Source organism: Diaporthe citri, assembly GCF_014595645.1.
Source record: "Diaporthe citri strain NFHF-8-4 chromosome Unknown scaffold_5, whole genome shotgun sequence".
NCBI lineage: Eukaryota > Fungi > Ascomycota > Sordariomycetes > Diaporthales > Diaporthaceae > Diaporthe > Diaporthe citri.
The window spans coordinates 5,316,651-5,340,581 of NW_025064850.1; the positions used below are offsets into that span (position 1 = coordinate 5,316,651).

The window sequence follows — 23,931 nt, forward strand, 5'->3', positions numbered from 1 at the left end:
TGATTTGGAACGTTTTAGTTTAGAAATTCTGGTCTCATTGATGGATTCTACGAGTATGGATCATGTATCATGAAGCTTATGACCTCGCATTGTCATGAGAATTCGGTCGTTGACAGCGTTGAATATCGGTCCTGTTGTTGCTTATTTAGTAGTCTAGTCATTTCTATCGCAGCAGGCGAACACGTCTTAGCAAGGCTCGGAATAGAGGTTTGCGATCAAGGGCACAATCATAATGACAGCTGATCAGATGCAAATTTAGTCCTGCATGATATGAGAATCTGACCAAGAACATCGTATTGACATGCTTGCTCCATGCTGTAAGTCTCGGCTCCATCAGAAGAAGAGTCACGAGGAACTCAGAGCCCGAAGGAGCGTGATAATAGCGGCGAGGATAATGATGCTTAGTATCTAGGTACTTAGTACTCATGACCCAAGGCAACGTCGAGCAGCATGATGGCGTAAGTAGGTAACGGTGGGCGACCGTGGCTAGTGAGAACCAAGAAACAGTCTCTCATTCCCACAGGCGAGCGTCTCCGTCAGTTCAGACCCAGGAGTTACAGTTCTTTGCTCGAAATTAGTCCCTAACTGTTACCAAGAAACGCCTATTAAAGATTGAGAAGGAGATGGTTGTGCCGATGCTAAACTCTGAGAACAGTATACACTCTCACCAGTAAAGAAATACATAATATAAAGTAGGCTAAAAACTGACCCTCGCACTCCTCCGCAATCATCTCACACAAGTCGTTAAAATAGATCCTCAAATCCCTCTTCCTGAAGAATCCCCTCTACAAGAGCTAGCAGATCAATGTTACTCTCCCACTCTTTCATCCCCACTAATACAGCCACGGGGTCGACCGCAACACCAGCCGGGTACGCTTCCTTGTTGAAGTGGCCGGACAACATGCCTTGAATATGCTCTTCATTGTCCAAGCCGAGGTGAGTATGGTCAGACCACTCCGAACTGAGGAGAGCGTCGGCAGATGTTGCCTCTCTGGACTCAGTCACAGGCCACCAGAACGACTCGTCTCCACAAGTAGCGGAACTGTAGTCGTGAATCTTCCGAAAAAGCTCAAGTGCGGCGGGGTCTTGGTTCCGAATCGCCGGTGGCTGTCGCTGCGGCCCCTCACCGTTCATCTCGTACTGGAAAGCCACGACGATGTCCTTGTGGTTTCTGAGGCGCTCTACGAAGCGGATGACGGCCTCCAGAGGGATGCTTGGGTGGATCGTGGGGATGAGGAAGTGAACGTATTGGCGCTGACGGTCCTGTCTCCAGCACATGCTTATGAGCCTTTCATACGCTGCCACGTCCTCCTGGACTTGTTCGATTGCCCTCTCGTACAGATACACAATGTTGTGAGTGCCGGGGTTTCCTGAGTCTACAATCTCATTTCCTCTATACGTGCCGAGGATGTCGAGGTGTTCCTGCTCTCTGGCTCTCACAGTGAGGAGGACTGCCATATCATTGTCCTTCAACTGCTCAGGGCTGAATTCCGTCTCGATTCTGCGCAGCTGCCCCTGGAGGTATGCAAGCTGCTCCTTGGGCAGCGGACTACCGGGCCTTGCAAACCTACTGTAAAAATGTTCCGGATTGATGTACTTAGGCTCACCGGACCTTATTTCTGGCTGTGACGAGGTGGTGAGAAGGCCGAAGTCTGTTAGTCGCAGCAGACCGGGCGGTATCTGATCTGATTCAGAGTCAAGAGGGTGGTTGCAGTTCGCAGATATAGCTATATCGCCTTGAGGTAAAGCCGATTCAGGTCTAGCAAGTCCTTCCACGTACTAGCATTGCTCCATGCTTGTTCCCAGTGGGCGATTTGAGTCATTTTGAGGAAGATTCGGGATGTGATTAGATGGTTCTCTTACTGGCTAGCTCGCTATGCTATGAGCCGTTTGAACACAATATATGGTGTACATGGAACGCAATTTTACTGCGACTTATATGAAGCCGGACAAGATCCTTTGAAAACACTCTTACCAACGCTAGATCGGATTCGCCCTCCGCTTTTACCATTGACCATGTGGTTATTCTCATTATTAGCCTTCATGCGCACAAAAAAGGGTGGGAAGTCCATGGTTGAATTTCATTTCTAGATGAACTGTGGCATTATAACTGACCAGAGTAACACTATTATGAAATTGTGTGAAGGCACTGCGATGATAAAGGTGCCAAACAAATAAGGAAAAATAAAGCAGTTGTGGAAGAGAATACCATTATTGGTATACCTCATAGATCACAATGATACAAGTGAGAACAAAGAGACGGGAGACAAGCTCGCTGAATAGACGCGACGGAAAGGAAAAGAGAGCAAGAGAAGCCTGGATTTGCATTTCTTTCATCCTGCAAGGGATAGCTTCAGGATTTTCTCCACTGCAGTGCCAGTGGAGCTCCAGCATTGCTAGTGTGTTCACACAGGCCCTAGATGCTCAGAAATCTCAGCACAGCAAGTGATAAGGACTGACATTGCATATGCAATTTTATATATCAGGCCTGCTGCTTATTTGCATTTGATTTGTGAAACATTGCTTTACCAGGCGATTAAAATACGAAGGGTGACTTCCCCAGAAAGTGTGTCGTGTAGATCGGCAGGGGCGTTCCCCACGTCAGGGGACTTGCCGCGTTCAAACGCGTCGCGACTCAACCTTCACAAACTTTAACATCACCGTAGAAACCCCACCCTTTGATCCACTGCACCAACTGCTTTTGAACGCGTGCCGTCAAAAGTCGTCGTGCAATACAGCAGCTCTTGGTCGCAACATTCTCTGTGCGAAAGTCTCCTTTTGCTTCGTCCGCGCCATCTGATCCCCCTCAGCATGGCGCCATGGGAGTCGGACACCGAGGCGGGATCCAGTATATCCGGCAGCGACGACGAGTGCACACCAACATCTGGGCCCGGAGACGTCGACGCTCAGAGCCCTCAGAAGATGAGCTTCAAGACATGGAAGCAAGAATTCTTCAACAGGCTTGGCGAGATCAAGACCTTTGGTGATTTCGCTTGCATGACGCGATACTCTCATCACATAAATCCGGGCCTCGAAGTTGCGGGCTCACTCATACCACTCCCTCTGGTGACCCGCGACGCGGACACGATCAAGAGCAAGTGTGAACAGGCTCCATTTGGACGCGGCGATGACACAGTTGTCGATGAGTCTGTGAGGAAGACTTGGCAACTTGACTCCAGTCTCTTTCGCTGCTCCAATCCAGCCTGGTCAGCTTTCCTCGACACCGTGCTTCAGGAGACCGTGCAAAAACTTGGCATGTACGTCCTGGACATTGGAAACCAATTTCGAGTCTCCTCTTCCCCAAATCCAACATATCTAATGCCCTCCCAGGCCGAAAGGCACCCGAGCAGTGCCTTGGAAACTGTTACTCTACGAAGAGGGCTCGTTCTTCAGGCCTCACAAGGACTCTGAAAAGGCACCAGGGATGATCGGCACACTCGTGATTTCGCTTCCTTCAAAGCACGAGGGCGGCCAAGTTCACCTGTCCCACGGCAACAGGCGTCACATTTTTGCAACCTCAAACTTTTCTTCCTTCGATCTTACAGGCCTCGCTTGGTATTCTGACGTGACGCACGAGATCAAACCGCTTTCATCTGGATATCGCCTTGTCATCACTTACAACCTCCTCCAGCAACGCGGCTCTCCTCCCTCGGCCGGCGTGTTCATAGAGCAGCAAGCCCAGCTGCAAGCACTTCTGCAGAAGTGGGCATCTGCATTGCAGTCGAAGACAAGGGTCATCTACAGATTGGACCATAAATATTCGCAATCATCTCTCTCGATCCAGAATATGAAGGGGCGCGATGCGCAGCGCATTCGATGTTTGAAGCAAGCTTGTCAGGAGGCTGGATTTTATATTCTCCTAGCCATCATGACCAGGACTGAGGGCTGCGAAGACGATTATTATGGCGGCGACGACGAGGACAGTCTCGAACTGGACCACGTTACGAGTCTTGACGGAAGCTTTATCACAAGATCTGTTGATGTGGAGATGAAGGAAATCCTCGGCCCAGACCCTTACAAGGACAGAAGGGCAGACAGTGAGGATGAAGGTGAATTCACTGGAAATGAGAGCATGCCGTCGCAATATCGATACCATGATTCTGTGAGTGCTTTTGGGGAGGGTACCAAGATACTGTCGCAGCTACTGACACAACAGCAGGCTTTGTTGATTGTCCCCAGCAGTGGTCTCATTGGCCTTGCTAAGTCGTCGCAGTGCTCTGCGGCCAATTTGTTCCGAATGGTGTTGGACTCTGCCGCTGCGTCGCCAAACCATTTTCCTACAAGGCGTGAGGCGGTCGGCTTCCTTGACAGCCTCTTAAACAGCTTCAGATCACTAATCAGGGAAGGACGTCTGCTCAGCATGGTTTTCAGAGCATCCAAACTTTGGTCTTGCCAGGCACTCTACAACAAGGCTATGCGGAAAGCCTTAAGTGAGGCTCTAGGCAGCACTCGCCATCGTTTCTCCTACCAAACGCTCATGAACAGCTCAACTCGATCTCCCACTGCAGAAATTTCTGATGCAGTTGCTGAATTTGCTAATGAATTTTTCTCGCATCCTACGGATCAAGACTGGAACGAGTGGTAAGTTTGATGGGAATTCAGTTGAGCCGCGCAGCCTTTTGCGTGCTGACATCGTGTGACATAGTCTCGGCGAACTTGTTCAGAGCCTCGATAATCTAACATCGCTCAATGCAGCATTCGAGGATATTGGAAAGCGACTGAAGACCGAGGAACTAAAACAGTCTTTCAAGGGCTGGCGGTCTTCCATCGAAACTTCCAGATTTGAGACTAAGGAAACCTTGACGGCCCTTGATCTCCCTTTTATATTGTCCCTAATTCAATCACATTCGGCAGATGACGAGTGGGTTTCCACTCGGTGAGTTCTACCATGGCTGAATACTCAACCTACAGAAGACTGACACAAGCCCATCAGACTCCTTCCAAAGCTAAGTCAACGTGCCGAGAAGCAGCTCCTCTATGCGCTTCTCAAGCGTCTCTGCGCCGAAAACGGCCACCTTGCGCTCAAGAACACCGAGTCTCTAGCACGACGTCTGCTCGATGCCACACTCCCAAAGCTGAATCTCGAAATTGATGATTTGGAGCCCAAAACGCAACACCCACCGCAGAGCTCAATCTACCTCCGCGGGGCGTCGAACAGTACAGCTCACACCGTGAGCAATGTAGATGGATTTGAACACTTGCTTGAAAACTGCTTCATGTGCCTTCTGGAGGAGCAGGGCATGACATTGCTAAGACTTAGTCTTGAGAATCTAGCAGATGCAATCAGCCGGCTGCCACCAAAAGGCCCGGAACGCAACAATACCCAGGTATTGTGGCCTCATCATAGCCCAGCGGCGATTGACCGTGCACCAGCGGAAAAGTTCCTCGTCTCTCTGGTCATTATATTGCAAGAGAATCAACTCTTGGATCCGCCCCCTTTCGTCGGGGACTTGTTCGTACTGCTCTTCACGAGGTACATTCTGCCGGACCAGCCGAAGAACCCTCCGCAACGCCCACTTGGATGGAGTCACAAACCACGTTTCTGCTACCGGCACAACCCTTCCCGTGACAAAATCCACGGTACCTGCTATGAATGCGGACTCATGCAGGATTTCATCCTCGCACCCGACCAGAAACAGGGTCGCTTCACCTATGCCAAGAAGATCCGGTCGCACCTCGAGATGGTGCTTCCCAGGGAGCACTACAGGTGCGCAACAGACACGACAGCGGGCCAGGGACGCTGCCAGACACTGGTCGTGACCAAGATCAGTAAGGAGACCGAGTTCAAGGAGGAAATGAAGAAGTTCGATGATGAAGTGCGGCAATATGAGCAAAGGCTCTTGTCGTTCCGGCAGCCGGTTGTGCAGAGGCTCCTTGGCGACGAAACTTACAAGTCACTGATAATGTTGGAGACCGGGCCTCCTGATGTGTCTACTGTCCCTGTGTCGAGCAAGAGGGCTGCAGATGAGAGCCCGGATCAGCCTGCATCTACCAGGCAGCGGACGGAGGAAGTCATTGACTTGACTGGGGAATGATCACCCGAGTGCTTAACCACGTATGTATCCAGCTCGAATGGACCAGAAGAGATCCAATGATCAATCACTTGATAATGCCTGTCACAAAAAGGGGCGTGCACGTTCGTGATGCGAGTCCTCCCCTGGATCGTCTGCGAACAGCGTCACCATCCAACGATTCGACAGTCAAATTGTGGCGACTCGCTCTCTCCTTCGATTTCCCTGTAGACCTCTGTTCGCTCTCAGGTTTCTGAACATGTTCACCCTTTTGGCCAATAGCACAGTTGACCCTATCACAAAGACTCTGATGTGTAACTGTTGAACAAACAGATGGCAATTTCCAGAGTCAAGCGGTTAATACATCCCTCACGTGCTCCAGCGCATCTTTCTCAACCTCCTCGACGGGCCGGTCAACGTTGAGGGTCAATACATCCCCCTCATCCAGCTCCGGAGGCTCCAGGCTCTCAAACTGGGAATGCACCAGGTTGCTCCCCGCGAAGTGCCCCTGACGGGCCGCGGCCCGCCTCGTGAGGACCTCCTCGGGGGCGTCGAGATAAATGAACCGGACTCGCAGGTTCCGAGCCTGCTCCGAACCCTCGCGCAGGATGTCGCGGTAGTGCCGCTTCAGCGCCGAGCATGTCATGACGAGGTGCCGCGACGTCGCCCCTGGGGGGTGCGCTGTCTCGTGGTCGCGGAGTGCCTCGAGCCAGCCCTGGCGGTCCTCGTCGGTGAGGGCCTCGCCGTGGTGCATCTTCACGACATTGGCCTTGGGGTGGAACTAACAGGAGACGGTCAGCTGGGGTCCTTCAGTCCAAGGGAGTGGATCGGGAGATATCGTGTCGTACGTCGTCGCCCTCGAGGAAGGTCAGGTTCAAGTTATCGGCCACATATTTTGCGATCGTCGACTTGCCACAAGCTGTGGCGCCTGTGAAGAAGAAGACGTATCGTGGCCGCTCTGCTGTTGGCTTCTCGCCCATTGTGATGTGAGTCGACTGCTGCAGTTACCTACTGACTCTTTCATCTGGTATTTGGTCAGAAGATTTGCACCTCAGACCAGACTGGACGGCATCCAACACGCCCGCGCCGTGGACTGAGCCATGACGTAGGTGTTAGCCCCGGAAGGCCCGGGTGGAGAACATCGTGATGGCTCATCCCGGTTCACTGGGACAGGAACAGACATCCCGCAGTAAACAGCCCCCAGCATAAGTTGGGTGTCTCTCATGAAGGCAATGGGAGTCTTTGTGTGAAAACCTCAGGTCGGTATCGCAATACACAGATTGTGACCAACCACGGTACAGGTCATTGGAAATTGGATGTGGTAGTCCAGTTCCTTCCGGTAAAACGCAGAGCAACATTTCATATGCTCCGCGGAAAGTTGCCAAGCCGGGCCAGGCCGTTGATATGCATTTGCCAAGATGAAATCGGGTGGATCTCGAACATTGTGTCGGCAATCAGACAGCTTCGATGTGACCTCCATGGGACGCCATCCAGATGAGTTTCCAGGCCTGGTTCCCAGGTTTGAGCTGCAACTAGCTTGCAACTAGCTGTTTCGCTGACTACGAGTTTCCTCATAAAGTTGGTTGATTGGCGAGGGCAGCCCCTTGGATTAGGGGAAAATGACGTGGTGCCTGACATCATGGCAACGTCGGGCCAATTCAATGCTCTTCCTCGTCACCGGTTAATGCACAGCTAACCTAGAGGGCGCCCACGGGCCAGGAACATGTGTCCCTGGTGCTACGAACCGTCGACCCCACCCGCCCGTCGCATCTCCGGACGAATCGGTCTATTTAAGCCCAGAAGGCTTGGCATTTGTGCTCCTATCCTCATCTACATCTCGCAGTTGATTCTGACTGTAGACAAAGAAACAGTCACACATCTGAATATCCCTCATCTTACATTGTAATTTTGCCCACACCCCACCGCCGCAACCATGGTTTGGCAGCACGGAGACGAGCATCAAATCCCAGATGCCCACAAGATCCACAAGTCAGCCCTTCTCTCCCCCTCCCATCCCCCGTCTCACGGACTCGACTGCTGACCTTCCTCAGGCCTGGAGCGTGGTTGCCTGCAGACAGCCGTGTCCACAAGGAATGGCTGAACAAGCAGGTCGAGCATGTCGACAAGAACCCCAAGGAGCTCATCCCGGTGCTGCAGGAGTTCAAGACCTTCATCGAGACCAGCCCTCGCATCCGCATGCTTTTCACGCAGATGTGGGATGAAGTTCCAATGAAGAGGCCCTACAATAAGGACCCCACAGGCCACAAGGCCATCAGGGACTATGGCCACATGCTTGCAGTGCTGAACCACGTCTTCTCGCGTGCTCCGGAGTGGACGGACGCCGCGGAGAGCGTGGGCATGGTCGGCGTGCCGATGTGTGCTATATTCGACTATGTCATGGCAACTCCAAGTGGCCACGCCGCTTTCTTGGATACCGAGGTGAACAAGATGCTGAAGAAGGTGCTGAATGAATGGGGCAAGTTCCTCAAGGTAAGTTAACAATGCTACTTCTCCCGGCCAAGATCCCATCATGCTGATCTCGCCTTCAGACTCCCGAGTCTGCCGGAGTGCTCGGCGACCACCGCCTCGGCTGGTTCGGAGAACACGGCAGAAAGGACCTCATGCAGGTTGCCAACGCGCCTCTGAAAACCGATCACAAGTTTGAAGATATGTACGTCTGCGACCCAAGCAAGGACAAGTACGGCTTCACCTCCTGGGACGACTTCTTCACCCGAAAGCTTCAGGAGAGCGCCCGCCCAGTGGCCTCCCCCAACGACGACAACGTCATAGCAAACTGCTGCGAGTCGCGGCCCTACGCGGTGGAGCGCAACGTCAAGCTGCGCGACAAGTTCTGGATCAAGGGCCAGCCATACTCCATCGCCGATATGTTGGCCAATGATTCCTTATCGAGCCAGTTCAAGAACGGCACAGTGTACCAGGCCTTCCTCTCTGCCCTCTCGTATCACAGGTGGCACTCGCCCGTCTCGGGAACTGTCAAGAAGGCGTACCTCGTTGATGGGACGTACTTCAGCGAGCCACTGTACGCCGGTGGCGACATAAACAGCGCCGAGGAGCAGGCTCAGATCAAGCAGGGCATCTCAGCCGCCCAGGGGTACCTGTCAGCGTTGGCTGCACGTGCGATCATCTTCATCGAGGCGGACAATCCCGCGATTGGGCTAATGGCATTCATTGGCATTGGTATGGACGAGGTCAGCACCTGTGAGATCACGGTCAAGGAGGGCCAGCACATCAATAAGGGTGAACAGACTGGCATGTTCCACTTTGGTGGCTCGACTCACTGCCTGCTGTTCAGGAACGGCGTGAACGTGGAGGGCTTCCCAGAGCCTGGCCGCAAGGAGAATGTGCCGGTGAGAAGCCAGGTGGCGGTTGTCAAAGCTTAGATCAGTGCTGCCAATGTGTCCACGGAATCTTAAAAGCGTTGTTTTCAAAAGGGGTTTCAAGGCTGTCTGCCAGTCACGTCAAAAGTGTGACTTGCTAGTTATCTAAATCCTCAAGCAACAGCCTCACGACAGAAGCGTATCGTCATCCCTACACGTCAATGTAACCAAACTTGTGACTCAGCTCGATTAATACAGACCACAGATCTTGCAGTCACAACGTGTACCAACTCAGTCGCTGTGATTCATCCCAGTACCTAGGTTGCATAAAAGCGGCCTTGGCTCAGAGAACACGCCAGATATCTATCACTCTCGCCAATACGGGTGTTACAATGCTTCATATCGTGATGTGAATCTAGAGACCGGATTCGTCGAGCGTTGATGCTGCCATATTGGGCAATGAGCGACAATGACAAGCCGTCTGTAAAGCTTTCGGACATGACTGAATTTCAGCGGGATCATTCACCGAGAGTAAAAGATGTGAAACCTCACCATTCTAGGGCTCATGCATGTCTTAGGGTAGTTGCTTAGGCTTGTACCTGAACTAGTCCAACGACGATATTTACAGTGAAGCGTCTATGGACTCCACTTCAAAAGATCCCAGCCAGCGATTTCTACCACAAGCTCCCATGAACATCCCGCCGTCTTGGTCCGGTCAGGTTACTAATATCGACGCCTTCCGCCACCAGCGCTTGGCCAAGTCTCTGGGAGAGGTCCTGCAGATTTGTACTGGTCACCACATTCGCCGGCGGTGCGTACCCGGGAGGAAATTGCTCGTTCTCTAGAGAACGAATGTCAATATTCTATCCCAACCCTCTCAGGTTTGAAGGATGTAGAGTCGCCAGCTGGGACTTACCAAAAAAGAATTGCACGGGAGCTTTAGGCGCGACGCCAGTCTGCACATCCCCGAAGACCATGATGAACGCCACGGACTCGCCGGTGGTGAAGGCTTGAGCGAGCCGAGAGAGGCTGAACTCGGGGTTCGTCGCGTTGGAGGTACGGATGCGAGCGGCACGGCCTTTGGCGGATGCGTTGACGCTGATGGTGTCTTCTGTCCACTGAGCAAGCGTCTCATCGAATATTGTCTGGTTGAAGGGAATCGGGTCCCCGAAGAATGCATCTTGACGGCTGTGTCAAGTCAGCGGATGCACCGTTTCTGCTCATGGAGGTACTCGCCTCAAGCTAGCATCATGCTCCAAAATATTGTGACGGCCGAGGTCAGGCAAGGAGAAAGTGGCATTGTCTTTGGTCGGGTTCGTCTGCACCGCTGCCCGGAAGAGCAGGACAGAGAGGCTTTCGTCTTGATTCATCCCCTGGCGCATCGCAGTGACGAGGTCGGCCTGAGTGATGTTCTTCCCACTTCGTGGTAGAAGACCGTGATTGGCCAACATGTTCAAGCCTGGGCAGGGTCCTCGGACTACAGGAGCGTGAGTATTGCGTGTGTTGCCCTTCTGCCGCTCAATGTAGACACTTACCATCGTCAGGCCCGGGAGGTGCGAATGCAGGTATCTGGGCCGAGACAAGCCCGGCGAATAGAACGGTCAACTTCATTTTGGTGGACAGGACGGATTGCCTCGATCTGGCTCAAGGTCGCAGTGTGGAACGAGTTGAGATGTTTCCGAGGTTGTTATATAGTCCACCAGCGACGGGTCTAACATAGGCATCGTGCTACGTCGGACAGGGCATCGCCGTCATCCGTAAATCGAGACCATCCGCCCTTGGATCCGATTCGACAGAATAGTCTGTATCATAAATGCGAAACGTCCCGTCCAGACAACATATCGATGTGCCGAGGTCAATGCAAGGACGGGAGCTGGCTTTCGCCTGAGCTTTCGAGTTTCCAAGCCTCCAATGCAGGCCGAGGACAGAGTCGGGACGAACATGTTCTGAGTGCTTTGGGAAAGTTCCGAGGCGTGACAAAACCTGGAATGCGATTGGAACGAGTGTGCGTCCAAGAAACAAGGATCTGCCTGAGAGTCGGGTTGCTTGGCAAGTGATCACCCCGGCCACCTGTTTTGGTGATTCATAGCCGCATGATTCCCTGTTGCATGCATGTCACTGCTCCCGCTTGCTCAGTTCACGATTGATATTATACATAGCCGCAGGCTGAGTTGACCTTTGGAATAAGACCACATCAGGATCTCTTGAAAATCAATAGCATCGAGCTTCGAAAGACATTCATGTTTGCCTGTGCTACATTTCTCGACACCCAGATGTCCGGGCTAAACGGGAACAAGCCGTTTTGTCCTCATGCCTTGCGGCACGGCATATGAATAAGTGAACTTCTATTGCTGGGGTGCTTTCCCCAACCGTAGTACCGTATAGGTTATATAGCGGTGCTCCATCTTCACGTGGCCGAATTTGTGCCGCACGTAGTGTATTGCTTAAGCTTCCTCAGCTGGCATTGTCCACGATTGCAACCGCTTAGAGTTTACGGAGACCATCAAGTTGTTGTCTATGCAGATGCAGTTCATTTTGCCGTCTCGGTTTATTCAAATCCGGGTTTGCCTGCTAGAGAAGGAGAATCCTCGTACTCGTAGCAGAGAACACCCTGGTTGTCTCCATTCACAGTATCCATCACTTCCCTGACCGCCACGTCGTCGTTCAAGAAGCCCATCTAAACAGGAATATCGAGCGTGGTGGTTTCGACTTTGTCGCCTCTGGGGCCAGACCCTTCAGTAGTCCTCGCGCCACCAACATCGGCGTCTGGGTTCTGACCCATACGTAAGCTTTCAAAGCATTCCGGCGATGAATTTACCGATGAATATCCACTGGTAGGCTTCGGGATGCTCCCGAGTGACTTATTGAAGTGATGACGATTGAGGCGGGATTAGAAATCTTAATTGTTCAGATACATGTATCGAACCCTTTCTAACGTCACTCAGCGCTAAATTCGTCTTCTCGGTGATGTTGATTATGGAACTGCAGCATGGGCAACAGCATCTCCACGTGTCTGTGAATCTGCCTAGTAGGAGTATGAAAGGCGACAGCCCCTTCCGAGGCGATTGGGTACCCTATGCAGCTGCACCAGAACCTTCAGTGGTTTTCGCGCCACAGATATCAGCGACATCATACGGGCCTTCTTTCTGTCATTGACTTGATTCTATTCGGCAAGCTTACCCACATAGTAGAAAGCGACCGTCTCAAGTCGCTGACCTGCCTGAGCTTGTGAATCACTCATGTCGGTGACATGTCGCTGGAATTTCACTGATTTACCTAGTATTCGTAAGATTCAAAGTTTTCGGACACTTGTAACCCAGCTTGCACTCCCTTCTTCCATCCCTAGCATGAGCGAAAGCGAAGTTCAGAAAGGATATTGAGCCGTGGGATAGCGAACGGCCACATCACGCCGCAACGTACAGACAATCACTATGAATCCTCCGTTTCGACAAGACGCGCGGACATTTTACATTGTCGGTGCACTCAAATACGGTGTCAGACCGCAGTGCTATTCAGCCTCCTAATCGGAAATGTGTTGATGCTTAGGAGGACTCCCGGAAGCACTGTCCACGATCGAACACGATGATATATAACCAACGAGTCCGGTGTGTCGGCTGATCATAGTCCCGCGGAGACATCTGATGTTTATCGACCGAAAGGCCGACTCGAGACGAAAGCCGCTATATTCGCATCTCCGGTCTGACTTGCTCAAATAAACTTCGCAAACATTGTCTGGCCGAGCTTTGGTTGTTCACTCGGGACCGAAGGCTTAACAAGGACAATGGACTCTGTTATCCTGAGAGAAATGCTCAACACAGCCGGTTGGAGTATCTATGTCAGGCGAGCAATTAGGCCTGGCCAATGAGTGTGACGGGAGACTCAAGGATCAACAACCCGAAGGCATCATTTCTTCTGCTTGAAACTCCACAGTCTTCCGGTGCATGGGCTGTTGATCATTCCTTGCTGTGGCTCAAGCATTCGGTCGGTCACTGCAGTAAGCAGGCGACATACTCCCGCTTGTGGTGGAATGCGCCGGGAAACCCGATCTTCAAAATCGAAGGGTGATCTGATCATTGTTGAGCAGAAATGTACAAGTCTATGAATGCTCTGGATGCCCACAAGCTCCTGATATAGATGCGTGATGATACACTCCCTCTCGGTCCCTCACCGTCTACCCGTGCCGGACATGCGCCTCCATGCTTCTTCCAGAATCCTCAGTCCGTGCAGCATGTATCGGAGGGGAGTCTAAATGATACCATAATGGTACAGTAGCGACATTGTACAGTGGGGGCCAAAGTCCCATCTTTTGTTTTCTCTATTTCCTTTTTGATGTTTGACGTGCTTGCCAGTATTGTTGTGTTGGTGATGTTTCATCTCATAGTTTTCATCTCTTTGGTCTACTTCCGCCTCTTGATGGTCTTGACAGCCATCTCCACCAACCCATCCTTGGCCTCGCTGTCGGGGAAATCGCTGATGTTCTGGATGGCCTTCTCAGCGTAGTCCTCCGCCAACGCTCGTGTCTGGTTGATACCGTCTGTTTCGAGGACGAGTTGTCGCGCCTTTTTGCAAATGTCAGTAAGTCTGTATGCGGACGGCCTTCAGCGCTCCAGATGGGTAGCATAGATCTACTCACTCTCAGAACATCGCCCTCACCAGCAAACTTCCTCCCTACCAGCTCTCCCAGCTCTGGCCTCGTCTTCCATGCGAAGAGTAATGGCGCAGTCGCGAGACCGAGCTCGAGATCCGCACCTGCCGGCTTGCCCAGGTCCGCGGCAGACAAGGTGTAGTCCAGCATGTCGTCAACCAGCTGGAACGCCAGTCCAAGGTTCTTGCCGTACGCGTACGCCGCCTCCACGGTCTCGGCACTCGCCCCGCCAAGCAGGGCAGAGGCGCGACAGCTCTTGCTGATCAGGGATGCCGTCTTGAGGTATGTCTTGTTGAGGTAGTAGCCCAGGGTGTCCTCGCTCCACTGCGGCCGGGCCTCGTCCTGCGCCGTGTTCTTGAGCTGCATGAACTCGCCCTCTACGAGATTCGCGATGACGGTGGCCAGCAGCTCGACGACCTCGGCGTTCCGGAGGCGCGCGAGGGCGACGGACGCACGCCCGAGAAGAAAGTCGCCAGCGAGGACGGCCATTTTGTTGCCGAACTCGAGGTTTGCGCTCGGGGAGCCGCGGCGGGAGACGGAGTGGTCGATGACGTCGTCGTGGAGGAGGGACGCGGTGTGGATGAGCTCGGTTATCTCTGCGAGCCGCCGCTGGGAAGGGAGGATGTCTGTCTCGGATGTGGCGTCGGTCTCTGTGGGTGTTGGCGTTGTGGTGGATGGATTCACGTCGCGGAGGATGGACATGGGTGATATGGACGTGTTGATGGGTATTGACTGTATTGGAGAGGCATTTTGCTGGTTGGGTGGCGGTATGGGGGCCTTGGGACACAGATATGTGGCCCGCGACATGAGCAGCACGATCAAGGGGCGCATGTGTTTCCCTTCTGCCTGGGTGTAATATTTTGCAACTCGGTCGAGCGAGGGGTGTCCTGATCCCAGCAGGTTGCGGATGTTCCCAGTCAAAAACTTCATCTCCTTTGCCACAATCCTCAGAGGGTCGATGCTCATGTCGTTGGGCTTCCCTCGTGAAATCGCATTACTGACGGCGTTCTTGGCGACGGCAACGGCTGCGCCAAAGGCCGAGGATCTCAGGTCCGTAGAGTGGTAGAGTGCTCGTTGCTGCCATCTTATCCTCACGTCTAATTCGTCTTTGCGTATGCTTTGCGCACATCGTACGTGTCGGGATAATGAAGTTGTTGGCCTTCTTGGGTCGCGTAAGACCGGAGCTCCCGGCCGGAGCTGGAGCGGCATTTCCAGTCGCTACTTTCCTGCGCGACAAACCAATTGGAACTTTTTATGTACTCGATGGGATAGAAATCGTGTAAACTATCGATGTAGCCGTAGTGAGGTCGTCCCGTGTCCGCCGGTGGGGTTGTTGGAGCTGTGTGGCTGTTGTCACTTGTGATCTGATGATGAATCTTCGATCTTTTTCCCGCCCAGGATCGCCTATCGAGCTTCTCCAAGTCCAGCCCCCCCAGAATGAGCTACCGCAAAAAAAGTCACTGCGCTTATCGACATGGGTCTTCGGATCTAGCCGGCCCACCCTTGCAAGGTTGCATGCAGTGCCTGAAGTGTCAGCAGCAAACCGTTGCCAGCTTGAGCTCGGGTTCTGGACCTGGACTGAACACAATTGCAGGTCCGATTCCCGCCGCGACAACCGGCATCATCACCCAAGGTCATGTTGAGCCTCTTGACCACCGCATCAGAATGGTTGTCCTCACCATGACGCCCTTTGTTGTAGGGGCCATTAGCAAATGCAAGGAGGTCGGAATAGAAGTGCACCAACAGTCACAAGCCTCTTCTGAAGCCGAGCCATCACTTCAGGAGCCAGCAATCGGCAAGCCCATCTCGCACGGCCAGATCATCCAGCTGTGGAAGCTGCTGAAGAGCCACGATGCACAGAGCTATACCCTGGAGAACCTTCTTTGGGGTGCGATGGTTTACGTGCCACCAGCTCCTGCAAAGCCCGAGCCCGTACGACCTTTCCAGTCTTGCCGCTCCTCCTTGATCGACCTTCATGCTGACATCCCATCCCCTTTCCAGTCAGACGAGTACAAAGCCTTGATGGCCCGCCTTCGACGAGAGGAAGAAGAGCGCAAATACCAACGAATGGTCTCACAGCCCTCCTCCCTCGATGCAGCCCCAAATTTCGCCCAACAGTTCGCCGAAGTCAACAGATCGGCAGACAAGGCAGATCTTGGCGACGACGATGCGACTATGAACGACGTGCACAGGCAGGTCATGCTGGTCATCAACTTCCTCGTCACTATACTTGGGTGCGCTGCGACCTTGTGGATTGTGGCCAGGTGGTGGAGCACGCCGGCACGGCTGTTCTTGACCATGGGAGGAACTTTGCTTGTGGCGATCGCCGAGGTTGCGGTATACTCGGGATATGTGTGGCATATAGGGCAGGCGAGAAAGAAAGATTCCAAGATCAAGGAGGTCAAGGAGATAGTGGACACCTGGGTGGTGAGCAAAGACGCGGAGGCTAAAGAAGTGCCATCAGGAAAGAAGGATCCCAGCGCATCGGGAGCACGGCAAAGAAAGCCACGGAAAGGAGACACATGAGGGAGATGGCCTAGGTAAATATAAGAACTCAAACACTGCAATATCTTCGTCTTACTGGTGAGGGTAAATGTGCTGCTGTGTTTGAGGCGGAGAACCTCTTTGAATGGCTCTGGCCGTCTGAAGTTGAGACCAAGACTGACCCTGCGGGTGACCTTTCCTTTCCGACCCTAGAGACACCGCACCCAGCTTGGATATCCCAAAAAAAACCGCCATGAAAAACTGACAAGCGGAAATTCCAGCGCATGACTGCCTCTGGTGACAATTGCTCACTTGCCACACGCTGTGCAGGCAGTGCCTCGGAGCACTCGGGTGGGCGTGAGTGGTACGACACGAAGTTCGCTGCGTTCAAGCTGTCAGGCCTGAATCTATTGTCACCATTTTCACCTCACCTTGTTTGGCGATTTGAAAACTGGCATACTTACACATGCTGTATGAATTTACTCACGCTCAATCTGCACACGATGGCAGTGATATCCGGGTATACTGCTTCGGACCCGACGCGGCATTGACACGAGATTATGTCATCCGTTGCCCGACGCCCTTTTCACGCGTCAACACGCTAAAGTGCGACGCGTCTCCTGAGTGCTGCAGACGCGTTCCCCCATCCCGACTTTTCTACTGTTTTCTAGTGCAACATTAATGACTGTCCAAAGCAATCCTTGTCTCCTAGTGCCTGAAACGCCATCCCAGAAAGGCGCATTCTGTGTTCACCATCATTCCATATTGATCTCACAACCCCAGATTCGTCGGTCATGGCCAATGCATCCGCGTCTTCTGCCTCGACGACGACAACAACACCGCCATCCGCATGGAGTCGCCTCGTCCAACTCACAAGAACTGCATCCGAGGGCTCCCGCACCAAATCGACGGGATCCTTGAGACAGCCAAACCAAGCATCGTCCCCCAGCACTCACACATCCTCTGTGCGGCCAGCCAAGAAGCGCCGCGTGGCCGAGTCACCACCTCCGCGAGCCGCGACGAAATATCTCGCGCCTCTTTCTCCAGAACTCAATGACGTGCTGAACATGTCGCCCCCAAAGTCAACGGGCCACATATCATGTCCTCCCATCAGCAACCATGATTGCATCACAGCATGCCCATGCAGAGTGGAGGACGTCGACTGTGTCGCGTCGCAGCAGCGGGACGACAAGACCAGGCGTGACTTACCACGGATCGGCCGACAACAGTCTCCCACAGTTGGCGACTTCGATCAAGATGCCACTCCGCAAAAGCAACTTACAGGGTCACGTCCCAGTCCTACGCAACGCATCCCGAGCCCAGCACTACGGCGAGACACGTTTGAAAAGACGAGACCTGGGACCTTGCCACACTCGGGAGAGCAGCCGACGCCTCAAATCACGGTGCACAAGATCGAAGCCGAGAAAGAGCCGACATCTTACGTCCCATGCGATTTGAAAAGCCTGGAGGTCGATGGGCTTGTTGGGAGAACCGTGTCGGAGGCGAGACAGCCATCTACGGCCCCTTCTATGCTGGCCATGGCGCCTGGACTGCAGGAGGGTGACCAGAACTCGGTGAACAAGACGCCGATTTCGAAGAGGCATTCTTCATCCCCGGCAAGCACGGATGAAAGCACCCAGTTGGCAACTCCTTCATCCTCACCCACGACCAAGGCCGACACTAGAGCAAACGACAATCAGGTCGATGCCACCAAGCCACACAAAGTAGCCGCGGCCCCCAAGACGAAGCGACGCCTCACCCTCCACGGCGGCAGCTACGAGAGGCAGACCTTCCACAAGAAGCGCAAGACCCAACCGAAGCGCAAGGATGGCGTCCAGACGACCCTGAGTCTTGCGATCGGCAGCAGTGCGGGGATGAGGGAGTGCAAACTGTGCGACACGGTGTACAACCCGTTCCACCCTGAAGATGTAAAGGTCCATGCGAAGAGGCATGCGGTTGTTTTGAAGAGGGAGCGGAAGGCTGAGGAGATCTCTGGGCTTACAGGGTCTTCCCTGGTGGAATAGCCCTCAGTGTCTGATGGACGGGGCATCTGGATAATGTTGCCCAGATGTAGAAGGCATTTGGGTACGAGCACAGGTTCCGCCGGTTGTGTGGGTTGGACAAGAGCGGGGAAGCGGGTTGTGTACTGACCGAGTCCCATTGTTGTTGGAGAGCAGATTGGATTTTTCACGCATAGCATGTTGTACGCAAGATACCCTCGGCGCTTCTCAATTATATCAATTCTAGCTTGCTGTCTCTGATGCATCTGTGCCTGTCACAATGATAGATAAGCTATATAATCATTGTCAAGAGCAATGTTTGACAACAGGCGGAGTGCATGGACCTGTGATTAGGCTTCTTCTAAAGGTACGCCACAAACCCCTGCGAAAACTTCCAGGACGTCCTTTTCGAGAGAACGATTTTGTCAGCTGAAGTCCGTTATGCCACGTCGCTTGTATCACTTTATGTGAGACTTACCTCAAATTTGCAATCAGCCATGGACCCGAACAATGGGTGACGATGGAGGTCCGATCCCTGACCCTGGGCGAGTGTATACCGATTGCCACACGTGCAAGGAATCTCGGACTTTCCCGGTCAGTTATCTCTCCCAGGATTGCCTTGACATCATTGAGATCGACTGTTTTCGGAGAAAAGGTGCGGGTCTTGGCCGCTCTGCCGTCAAGGCAGACTGAGCAGCGGCCGCAGCGGGCTTTGCCATCAGGTAGCTGCGAGCCGAAGTATTTGGCCATTGTTGCTAAGAAACAGCTGTTGCCCAACAGCAAATCTCGGAGCTGTCGTCTTTCCTGGCTCTTGGCTTCATGCTTCTTCAGGAGCTGCCCATAGACCCATTTCGCGATCGCCTCCGTTTCAGCGCCGGGCTCAGGAACTCGTTCAAGGCGAAAGATCAATAGTGATTTGCGTGGATACACCTTGATGTGCCCGTTGTTTTGGAGGCTATTAATCTTCGCAGTGAGTTCCGTAAAACCGGGCAAGTGTTCTTTGTGCGCCGCTCGGACGGTATCCAAATTGAAGAGACCTGTCTCTGGCACCTGGACTGAATGCTTCACAATGGCGATTCCAGTACGGGTCCTGTCAGCTTTCAAGACTGACTCGTGGCCAGGTACGACCTCAAATCTACAGGCACCGTACTGGCGCCCCAGTAACTTGATACATCCCAGGCTGGACTCAAGGAGCGAGTAGGCAAAGGACAGGTCCAACATATCAATGTCCTGGGAAAGAATTTGGCGGCCACCAGCCATGAGCGAAAGGTTGCCGGCAGGATGTCTAAATGCTCACCTGTGGAAGAGTTCCTGTACTATTTGTTTGACTGCTGCAAAGGACGGCGGGATTGCTCGAGCTCGATTGCTGTCTCGAAAATCTTGCCTTGTGTCGAATGCTACAACACATGTACTGAGTTCACCATCCCGCCCGGCAACCCGGCAAAGGAGATCAAACTTCTCTATAGTACCAGGGAGTGTGGTAAATATGATTTGTCGCAGATCTGCGATGTCCACCATTAGCATGAACCCAAATAGTAAAGAGATGTTCTGTAAAGTGTGCTCGGCTGAGTCTTGCACATACCAGGCTTGTCCACAAGGGAGGGCAGAGACGGTATCATTAGCAATCAACTGGCCAGGAGTCAGCGCACGATACCACAACGGATCAGACATCGTACTATTGGTAGTTTTGATTCCGAGAAGGCATCCAGCATCTCCCTCCGAGAAGAAGTCCGCAGGCGTTTACGAGAGGGCGTGGAGAGAGACCACTCCGGGCTATACGGGCCGCAGCTCGTGGGCACTATCCAGAACCCATTGGAAACACATGGTCGCACGGCACCCCTGCCAGAAGAGGACATCGACAAACTTCTTTCGGACATAGCTGAGATCAAGGCTCTCCTGCTCTGCCGAACGCTTCTATCGCACGCCACACTGCTCCCAGCAGCTCTGAAGGCCAAGAGCGTAGAAGAGTTTATTGAGGACCCGTCTATCGCTCATACTGACCTCAGAGACTTGTGTCTGAAAGTTGAGCAACCCAACTCCCAAGCGTTGAGGGACGCCTGCGCTGACTTTGCCCGGGGCGACAATCCTGAACCTCCACCGCCAGAGGAGGAGCTCGAGGTCTTGTCAACAGAGGAAATATTTAGGCGGAATTTGATGTATGGTGACATGAATGACATGGGTCTCTTCTCCGCCTTGATGTCAGGGAAGACCAAGAAAATCATGGCGGCAGAGTCAAACAATCTCAAAGGCGATTCGGAGAAGAAGTCAGTGGGGAAGAGAATGAAGATTACGATCTGCGGTAAGACTATATGGAATCACGCAAGCGAACTTGCCATGGCTCGAGATGGATGGCTACAGTTCTCTATCATGGCTAAAGACTGCACCTTTGAGGAGGCCGTCCTGCTCTGTCGGAACTGGGACGAGTTCTATGAGCTGCAAACTCTCGTCTTGTGGCATTTCTTTCCTTCGGCCAAATGGGCGTCCTGGTCCCAGAATGCGCTAACCGAGCAGCTACTTCGCATGGTGCGTCTCCCTTCGCAACCCTATCTGAGCGATTCGTTGACCAAGGGCAGGGCTTCATCCCATTTCACACCCAATTTGGAGCGGATACAAGATCAAAGTATACCCAGGTCGGTTCGAAAGGAAGGCTTCGACGGCAGCACCACTTTGAAGAGTGTCGCAACCTTATCTGTGCCCATATGAAGCGCGGAGACCCGGTCACCAATCGCTTCATTGACTATTGCATCATGCAGACTGGCAATCTGCAAATCCTCGTTCGAGACGGCAAGACTGGGCAGACTCTGTACGCTCCTCAGGGAGAGAACGGGCGGTGGATCCATAGGGTGAAATCGGGTCTTGGCCGAGCATCGAAGAACGAGTTCGAGGTGCTGCAAGCGGTTGATAGGAAACTGTTGCTGGAGCTGGATCGCCAGCGGAAGTGGCGATTCAACTTCGACTCCCACTATGAACTCTACATCTGGGACTTTGTACCTGGCGAGAACCCAATGGAGCTATTCCATTACTTGGTAGATGTAAGTCAGCAGCCCTCGGCAGAGAACCAAGACCTGATACTAAAATATTAAAGATGCTGCGAAGGGCTCGAAGGATGCGAGAGTACCGAGACATGTACTTCCACCAGAAACATATCCTCGAACAACTGACCCAGGACGAGGATACCAAGCGAGTCCGACAGATCCGCGCCGGCGAACAGACACAGAGCATCTATGATTCTGTTACCGGCCCGACAGCAAGATACGCAGTCCAGCGGAGCAGGGGTGGCGAGATGAGGACGATAGCCCACGACGAATTGCCCGAGGACTCCTCAATGCCGTACGCCATGTATAATGAGGCCGATGTTGTTGAGGACAAGGTTCTCTTCGATGGAGGGCGTGACCAAGGCCTGTTCACACCGATCAAAAACCCTTTGGTCATTATGGAGAGCTCTCCAATGACGGAGTCAATGATACGATATGGTGCCAGCCTCATCGATGGGGCGGACATGGAAGATTCGGACGAGGATGAATTTGATGGCCACGCTGGGAAGAAGAAGGCTTTGCTCTCTGCGAGCGACGACACTGAAGCCCAGCATTTCATACACTCCGTACCCCCGATTTGGAGACAAGCCTACTTCGAAATAAACCGGAATTTTGGAAAACACGGCAAGGATAGAGAGGATATGCTCAAACAGGGTTTAAAGAATCCTTCCATATGGGCGACCTGGAACCCGGTGCCCGCGAAAAATATTTCGAGTCGATGAATATGATCATAGGGCTTCAGAACTTCTCTTCGGCCAACACTGCTGACGCGGCCTGGGCCTGGTACTGCCTCGACATCCTCGACACGCTTGAGCTGCGAGCCTGGTATGATGACTACGACCAGAACCCCCTTTCGCCCTGGCCACACCGGTATCTCGCCCAGGATGTCACGCAGGCATTCGTCACGATGGGCTTATTCTTCCCTGATCTAGAGGTGACCAAGCTGGTCAGAGAGTATCTTGGCTCCGAGCAAGGCTCGCAATTCAAGAACTCTCAGATCTTTGACCCTGTTACGCGCTCGCGGAAAGCGCTGGATCGGCGTTCGAGAACTAGTCAGTCTCGGAAGCCCGAAAGCTTCTTTGAGGAGCTGGAGGAGCTGGAAGAGTGCGAGTCGATGATAGATTCATATCCTTTCGAGTGGAGCAAGGCTGTGAGGCCCATTATTGCAAAGTGTAAGTCATCTGCAACCCTGAATTTCATTGCCAACCAAACCACCATCCGCTCACAACCAATGACCCTAGTGTACCGAGCCGGCATCATCCAGCCGTCCGACACGCAGCCACACCCCGACGTGTGTCCCGGGTACGCATTGGCAGCGGAGGAGCCCCACCGCCCCGGCAAGCTAGACTTCTTCGTACGCTTCGAGCTGCCCCCGGACAACCCGATCCGGCACCCGCCCGAGTGGGCGCCGGTGGAGGACTGGCCGGACCTGCTGGCGAGCGCGCGGGCGTTCGCACGGGGCAAGCCGGGGAGCGCCAGGTTCTCGCTGCTGCGCCTCTGGTCGGCGCCGCACTTTTACCCGCTGATGGTCGGCTACTGGAACCGGTCCCACGTGGTGTTCATGGACTCGCGCGGGCGCAGCTGGGAGTTCAAGTTTGTCCCCAAGGACCTCGAGGGCAGCGAGCTGAGCGCAATGCACGCGACGTCGAGCAGGGTGAAGCTTGTCGTCGAGAGGGCGCGCATGCACAGTGGGGTGGACCTTAGCAAGCACTTTGTGTCCCGGGGCGATGCAGTACTGGTCATGGCGGAGTCTGAGGAGGAGCTTCTCCGGTTGAGCACGATCGTGACGTTTGCGATGCAGACTAAGCCGTGGCCCAGGGAGGTGGACCTGTGGAGGAGCTTTGTGAATGTCGAGCTGGACTTCTTGCAGGGTTTGGACCCGGCCTGGCTAGACTGAGGTCTGGGCGCGGTTAAGAGGGTGGCTTTGCGAGGATCTGAACAGCCAGGTCTTCGATCTTATCTTATGCAAGACGTTGTTACTCTCAGTGAGCTTTCTGACCGCAGAACGTCGACGGGTCTGGATGTCAGAATAAGACAAGCAAAAAGCGTCATCTTTGTCAAAGGGAGCAGTACGCGGGGGAGGCCGGTTGGCAATGCTGTAGACTTTGGAAATCAAACGGTCGGAGCGCTCTCCCGCCCGTAGTAATAGATTATAATAAACAGAAGACCTAATCTCGCTGTACTGGCTTATGCCGTTTGTGGCTGGCATTTGAATCCTATCATGTGGTTTTAGGCAACGAATGTGGGCCACCCTGCTTCGCAGCAGGCAGCCGACAGTAGTGGCTCGTGAATCCCTGCCAGCGATGAAGGAGAAAGAACGTGCCTAAAATGCTTGAGCACTAAGGATCACCATTAAATATCTTGATGGCGAACACTTTTTCCTGGCTGTCAAATAAAGCTGCAAAGTTAACATCATCT

General features: G+C 53.2%; 10 protein-coding genes across 10 annotated transcripts; 5 read left to right on the plus strand and 5 right to left on the minus strand.

Annotated features, from left to right (window-relative positions):
- Positions 1-744: 744 nt before the first annotated feature.
- Positions 745-2,018, minus strand: INS49_011994 (uncharacterized protein; the record flags this gene model as incomplete). Its single annotated transcript, XM_043172701.1, has 2 exons — positions 745-1,685; positions 1,976-2,018. 2 exons carry the CDS (start codon positions 2,016-2,018, stop codon positions 745-747), a joined length of 984 nt encoding a protein of 327 aa, XP_043024446.1.
- A 793-nt stretch (positions 2,019-2,811) lies between these two features.
- On the plus strand, positions 2,812-6,035 carry INS49_011995 (uncharacterized protein; the record flags this gene model as incomplete). Its single annotated transcript, XM_043172702.1, has 6 exons — positions 2,812-3,257; positions 3,331-4,102; positions 4,160-4,581; positions 4,646-4,876; positions 4,934-5,180; positions 5,610-6,035. The coding sequence occupies 6 exons, from the start codon at positions 2,812-2,814 to the stop codon at positions 6,033-6,035; spliced, it is 2,544 nt and encodes an 847-aa protein (XP_043024447.1).
- Positions 6,036-6,360: 325 nt separating this feature from the next.
- On the minus strand, positions 6,361-6,991 carry INS49_011996 (uncharacterized protein; the record flags this gene model as incomplete). The annotated part of the gene is made up of 2 exons (XM_043172703.1): positions 6,361-6,792; positions 6,860-6,991. The coding sequence occupies 2 exons, from the start codon at positions 6,989-6,991 to the stop codon at positions 6,361-6,363; spliced, it is 564 nt and encodes a 187-aa protein (XP_043024448.1).
- A 953-nt stretch (positions 6,992-7,944) lies between these two features.
- INS49_011997 (uncharacterized protein) lies at positions 7,945-9,412 on the plus strand (the record flags this gene model as incomplete). The annotated part of the gene is made up of 3 exons (XM_043172704.1): positions 7,945-8,000; positions 8,063-8,501; positions 8,561-9,412. 3 exons carry the CDS (start codon positions 7,945-7,947, stop codon positions 9,410-9,412), a joined length of 1,347 nt encoding a protein of 448 aa, XP_043024449.1.
- A 611-nt stretch (positions 9,413-10,023) lies between these two features.
- On the minus strand, positions 10,024-10,960 carry INS49_011998 (uncharacterized protein; the record flags this gene model as incomplete). Its single annotated transcript, XM_043172705.1, has 4 exons — positions 10,024-10,190; positions 10,266-10,529; positions 10,620-10,826; positions 10,885-10,960. 4 exons carry the CDS (start codon positions 10,958-10,960, stop codon positions 10,024-10,026), a joined length of 714 nt encoding a protein of 237 aa, XP_043024450.1.
- Positions 10,961-13,746: 2,786 nt separating this feature from the next.
- Positions 13,747-15,203, minus strand: INS49_011999 (uncharacterized protein; the record flags this gene model as incomplete). Its single annotated transcript, XM_043172706.1, has 2 exons — positions 13,747-13,908; positions 13,983-15,203. 2 exons carry the CDS (start codon positions 15,201-15,203, stop codon positions 13,747-13,749), a joined length of 1,383 nt encoding a protein of 460 aa, XP_043024451.1.
- A 471-nt stretch (positions 15,204-15,674) lies between these two features.
- Positions 15,675-16,520, plus strand: INS49_012000 (uncharacterized protein; the record flags this gene model as incomplete). Its single annotated transcript, XM_043172707.1, has 2 exons — positions 15,675-15,926; positions 15,996-16,520. The coding sequence occupies 2 exons, from the start codon at positions 15,675-15,677 to the stop codon at positions 16,518-16,520; spliced, it is 777 nt and encodes a 258-aa protein (XP_043024452.1).
- Positions 16,521-17,272: 752 nt separating this feature from the next.
- Positions 17,273-18,502, plus strand: INS49_012001 (uncharacterized protein; the record flags this gene model as incomplete). Its single annotated transcript, XM_043172708.1, has 1 exon — positions 17,273-18,502. The coding sequence occupies one exon, from the start codon at positions 17,273-17,275 to the stop codon at positions 18,500-18,502; it is 1,230 nt and encodes a 409-aa protein (XP_043024453.1).
- Positions 18,503-18,839: 337 nt separating this feature from the next.
- INS49_012002 (uncharacterized protein) lies at positions 18,840-19,738 on the minus strand (the record flags this gene model as incomplete). The annotated part of the gene is made up of 2 exons (XM_043172709.1): positions 18,840-18,882; positions 18,957-19,738. 2 exons carry the CDS (start codon positions 19,736-19,738, stop codon positions 18,840-18,842), a joined length of 825 nt encoding a protein of 274 aa, XP_043024454.1.
- A 247-nt stretch (positions 19,739-19,985) lies between these two features.
- INS49_012003 (uncharacterized protein) lies at positions 19,986-23,410 on the plus strand (the record flags this gene model as incomplete). Its single annotated transcript, XM_043172710.1, has 6 exons — positions 19,986-20,013; positions 20,064-21,001; positions 21,184-21,510; positions 21,564-22,167; positions 22,248-22,685; positions 22,755-23,410. 6 exons carry the CDS (start codon positions 19,986-19,988, stop codon positions 23,408-23,410), a joined length of 2,991 nt encoding a protein of 996 aa, XP_043024455.1.
- Between the last annotated feature and the right edge of the window lie 521 nt (positions 23,411-23,931).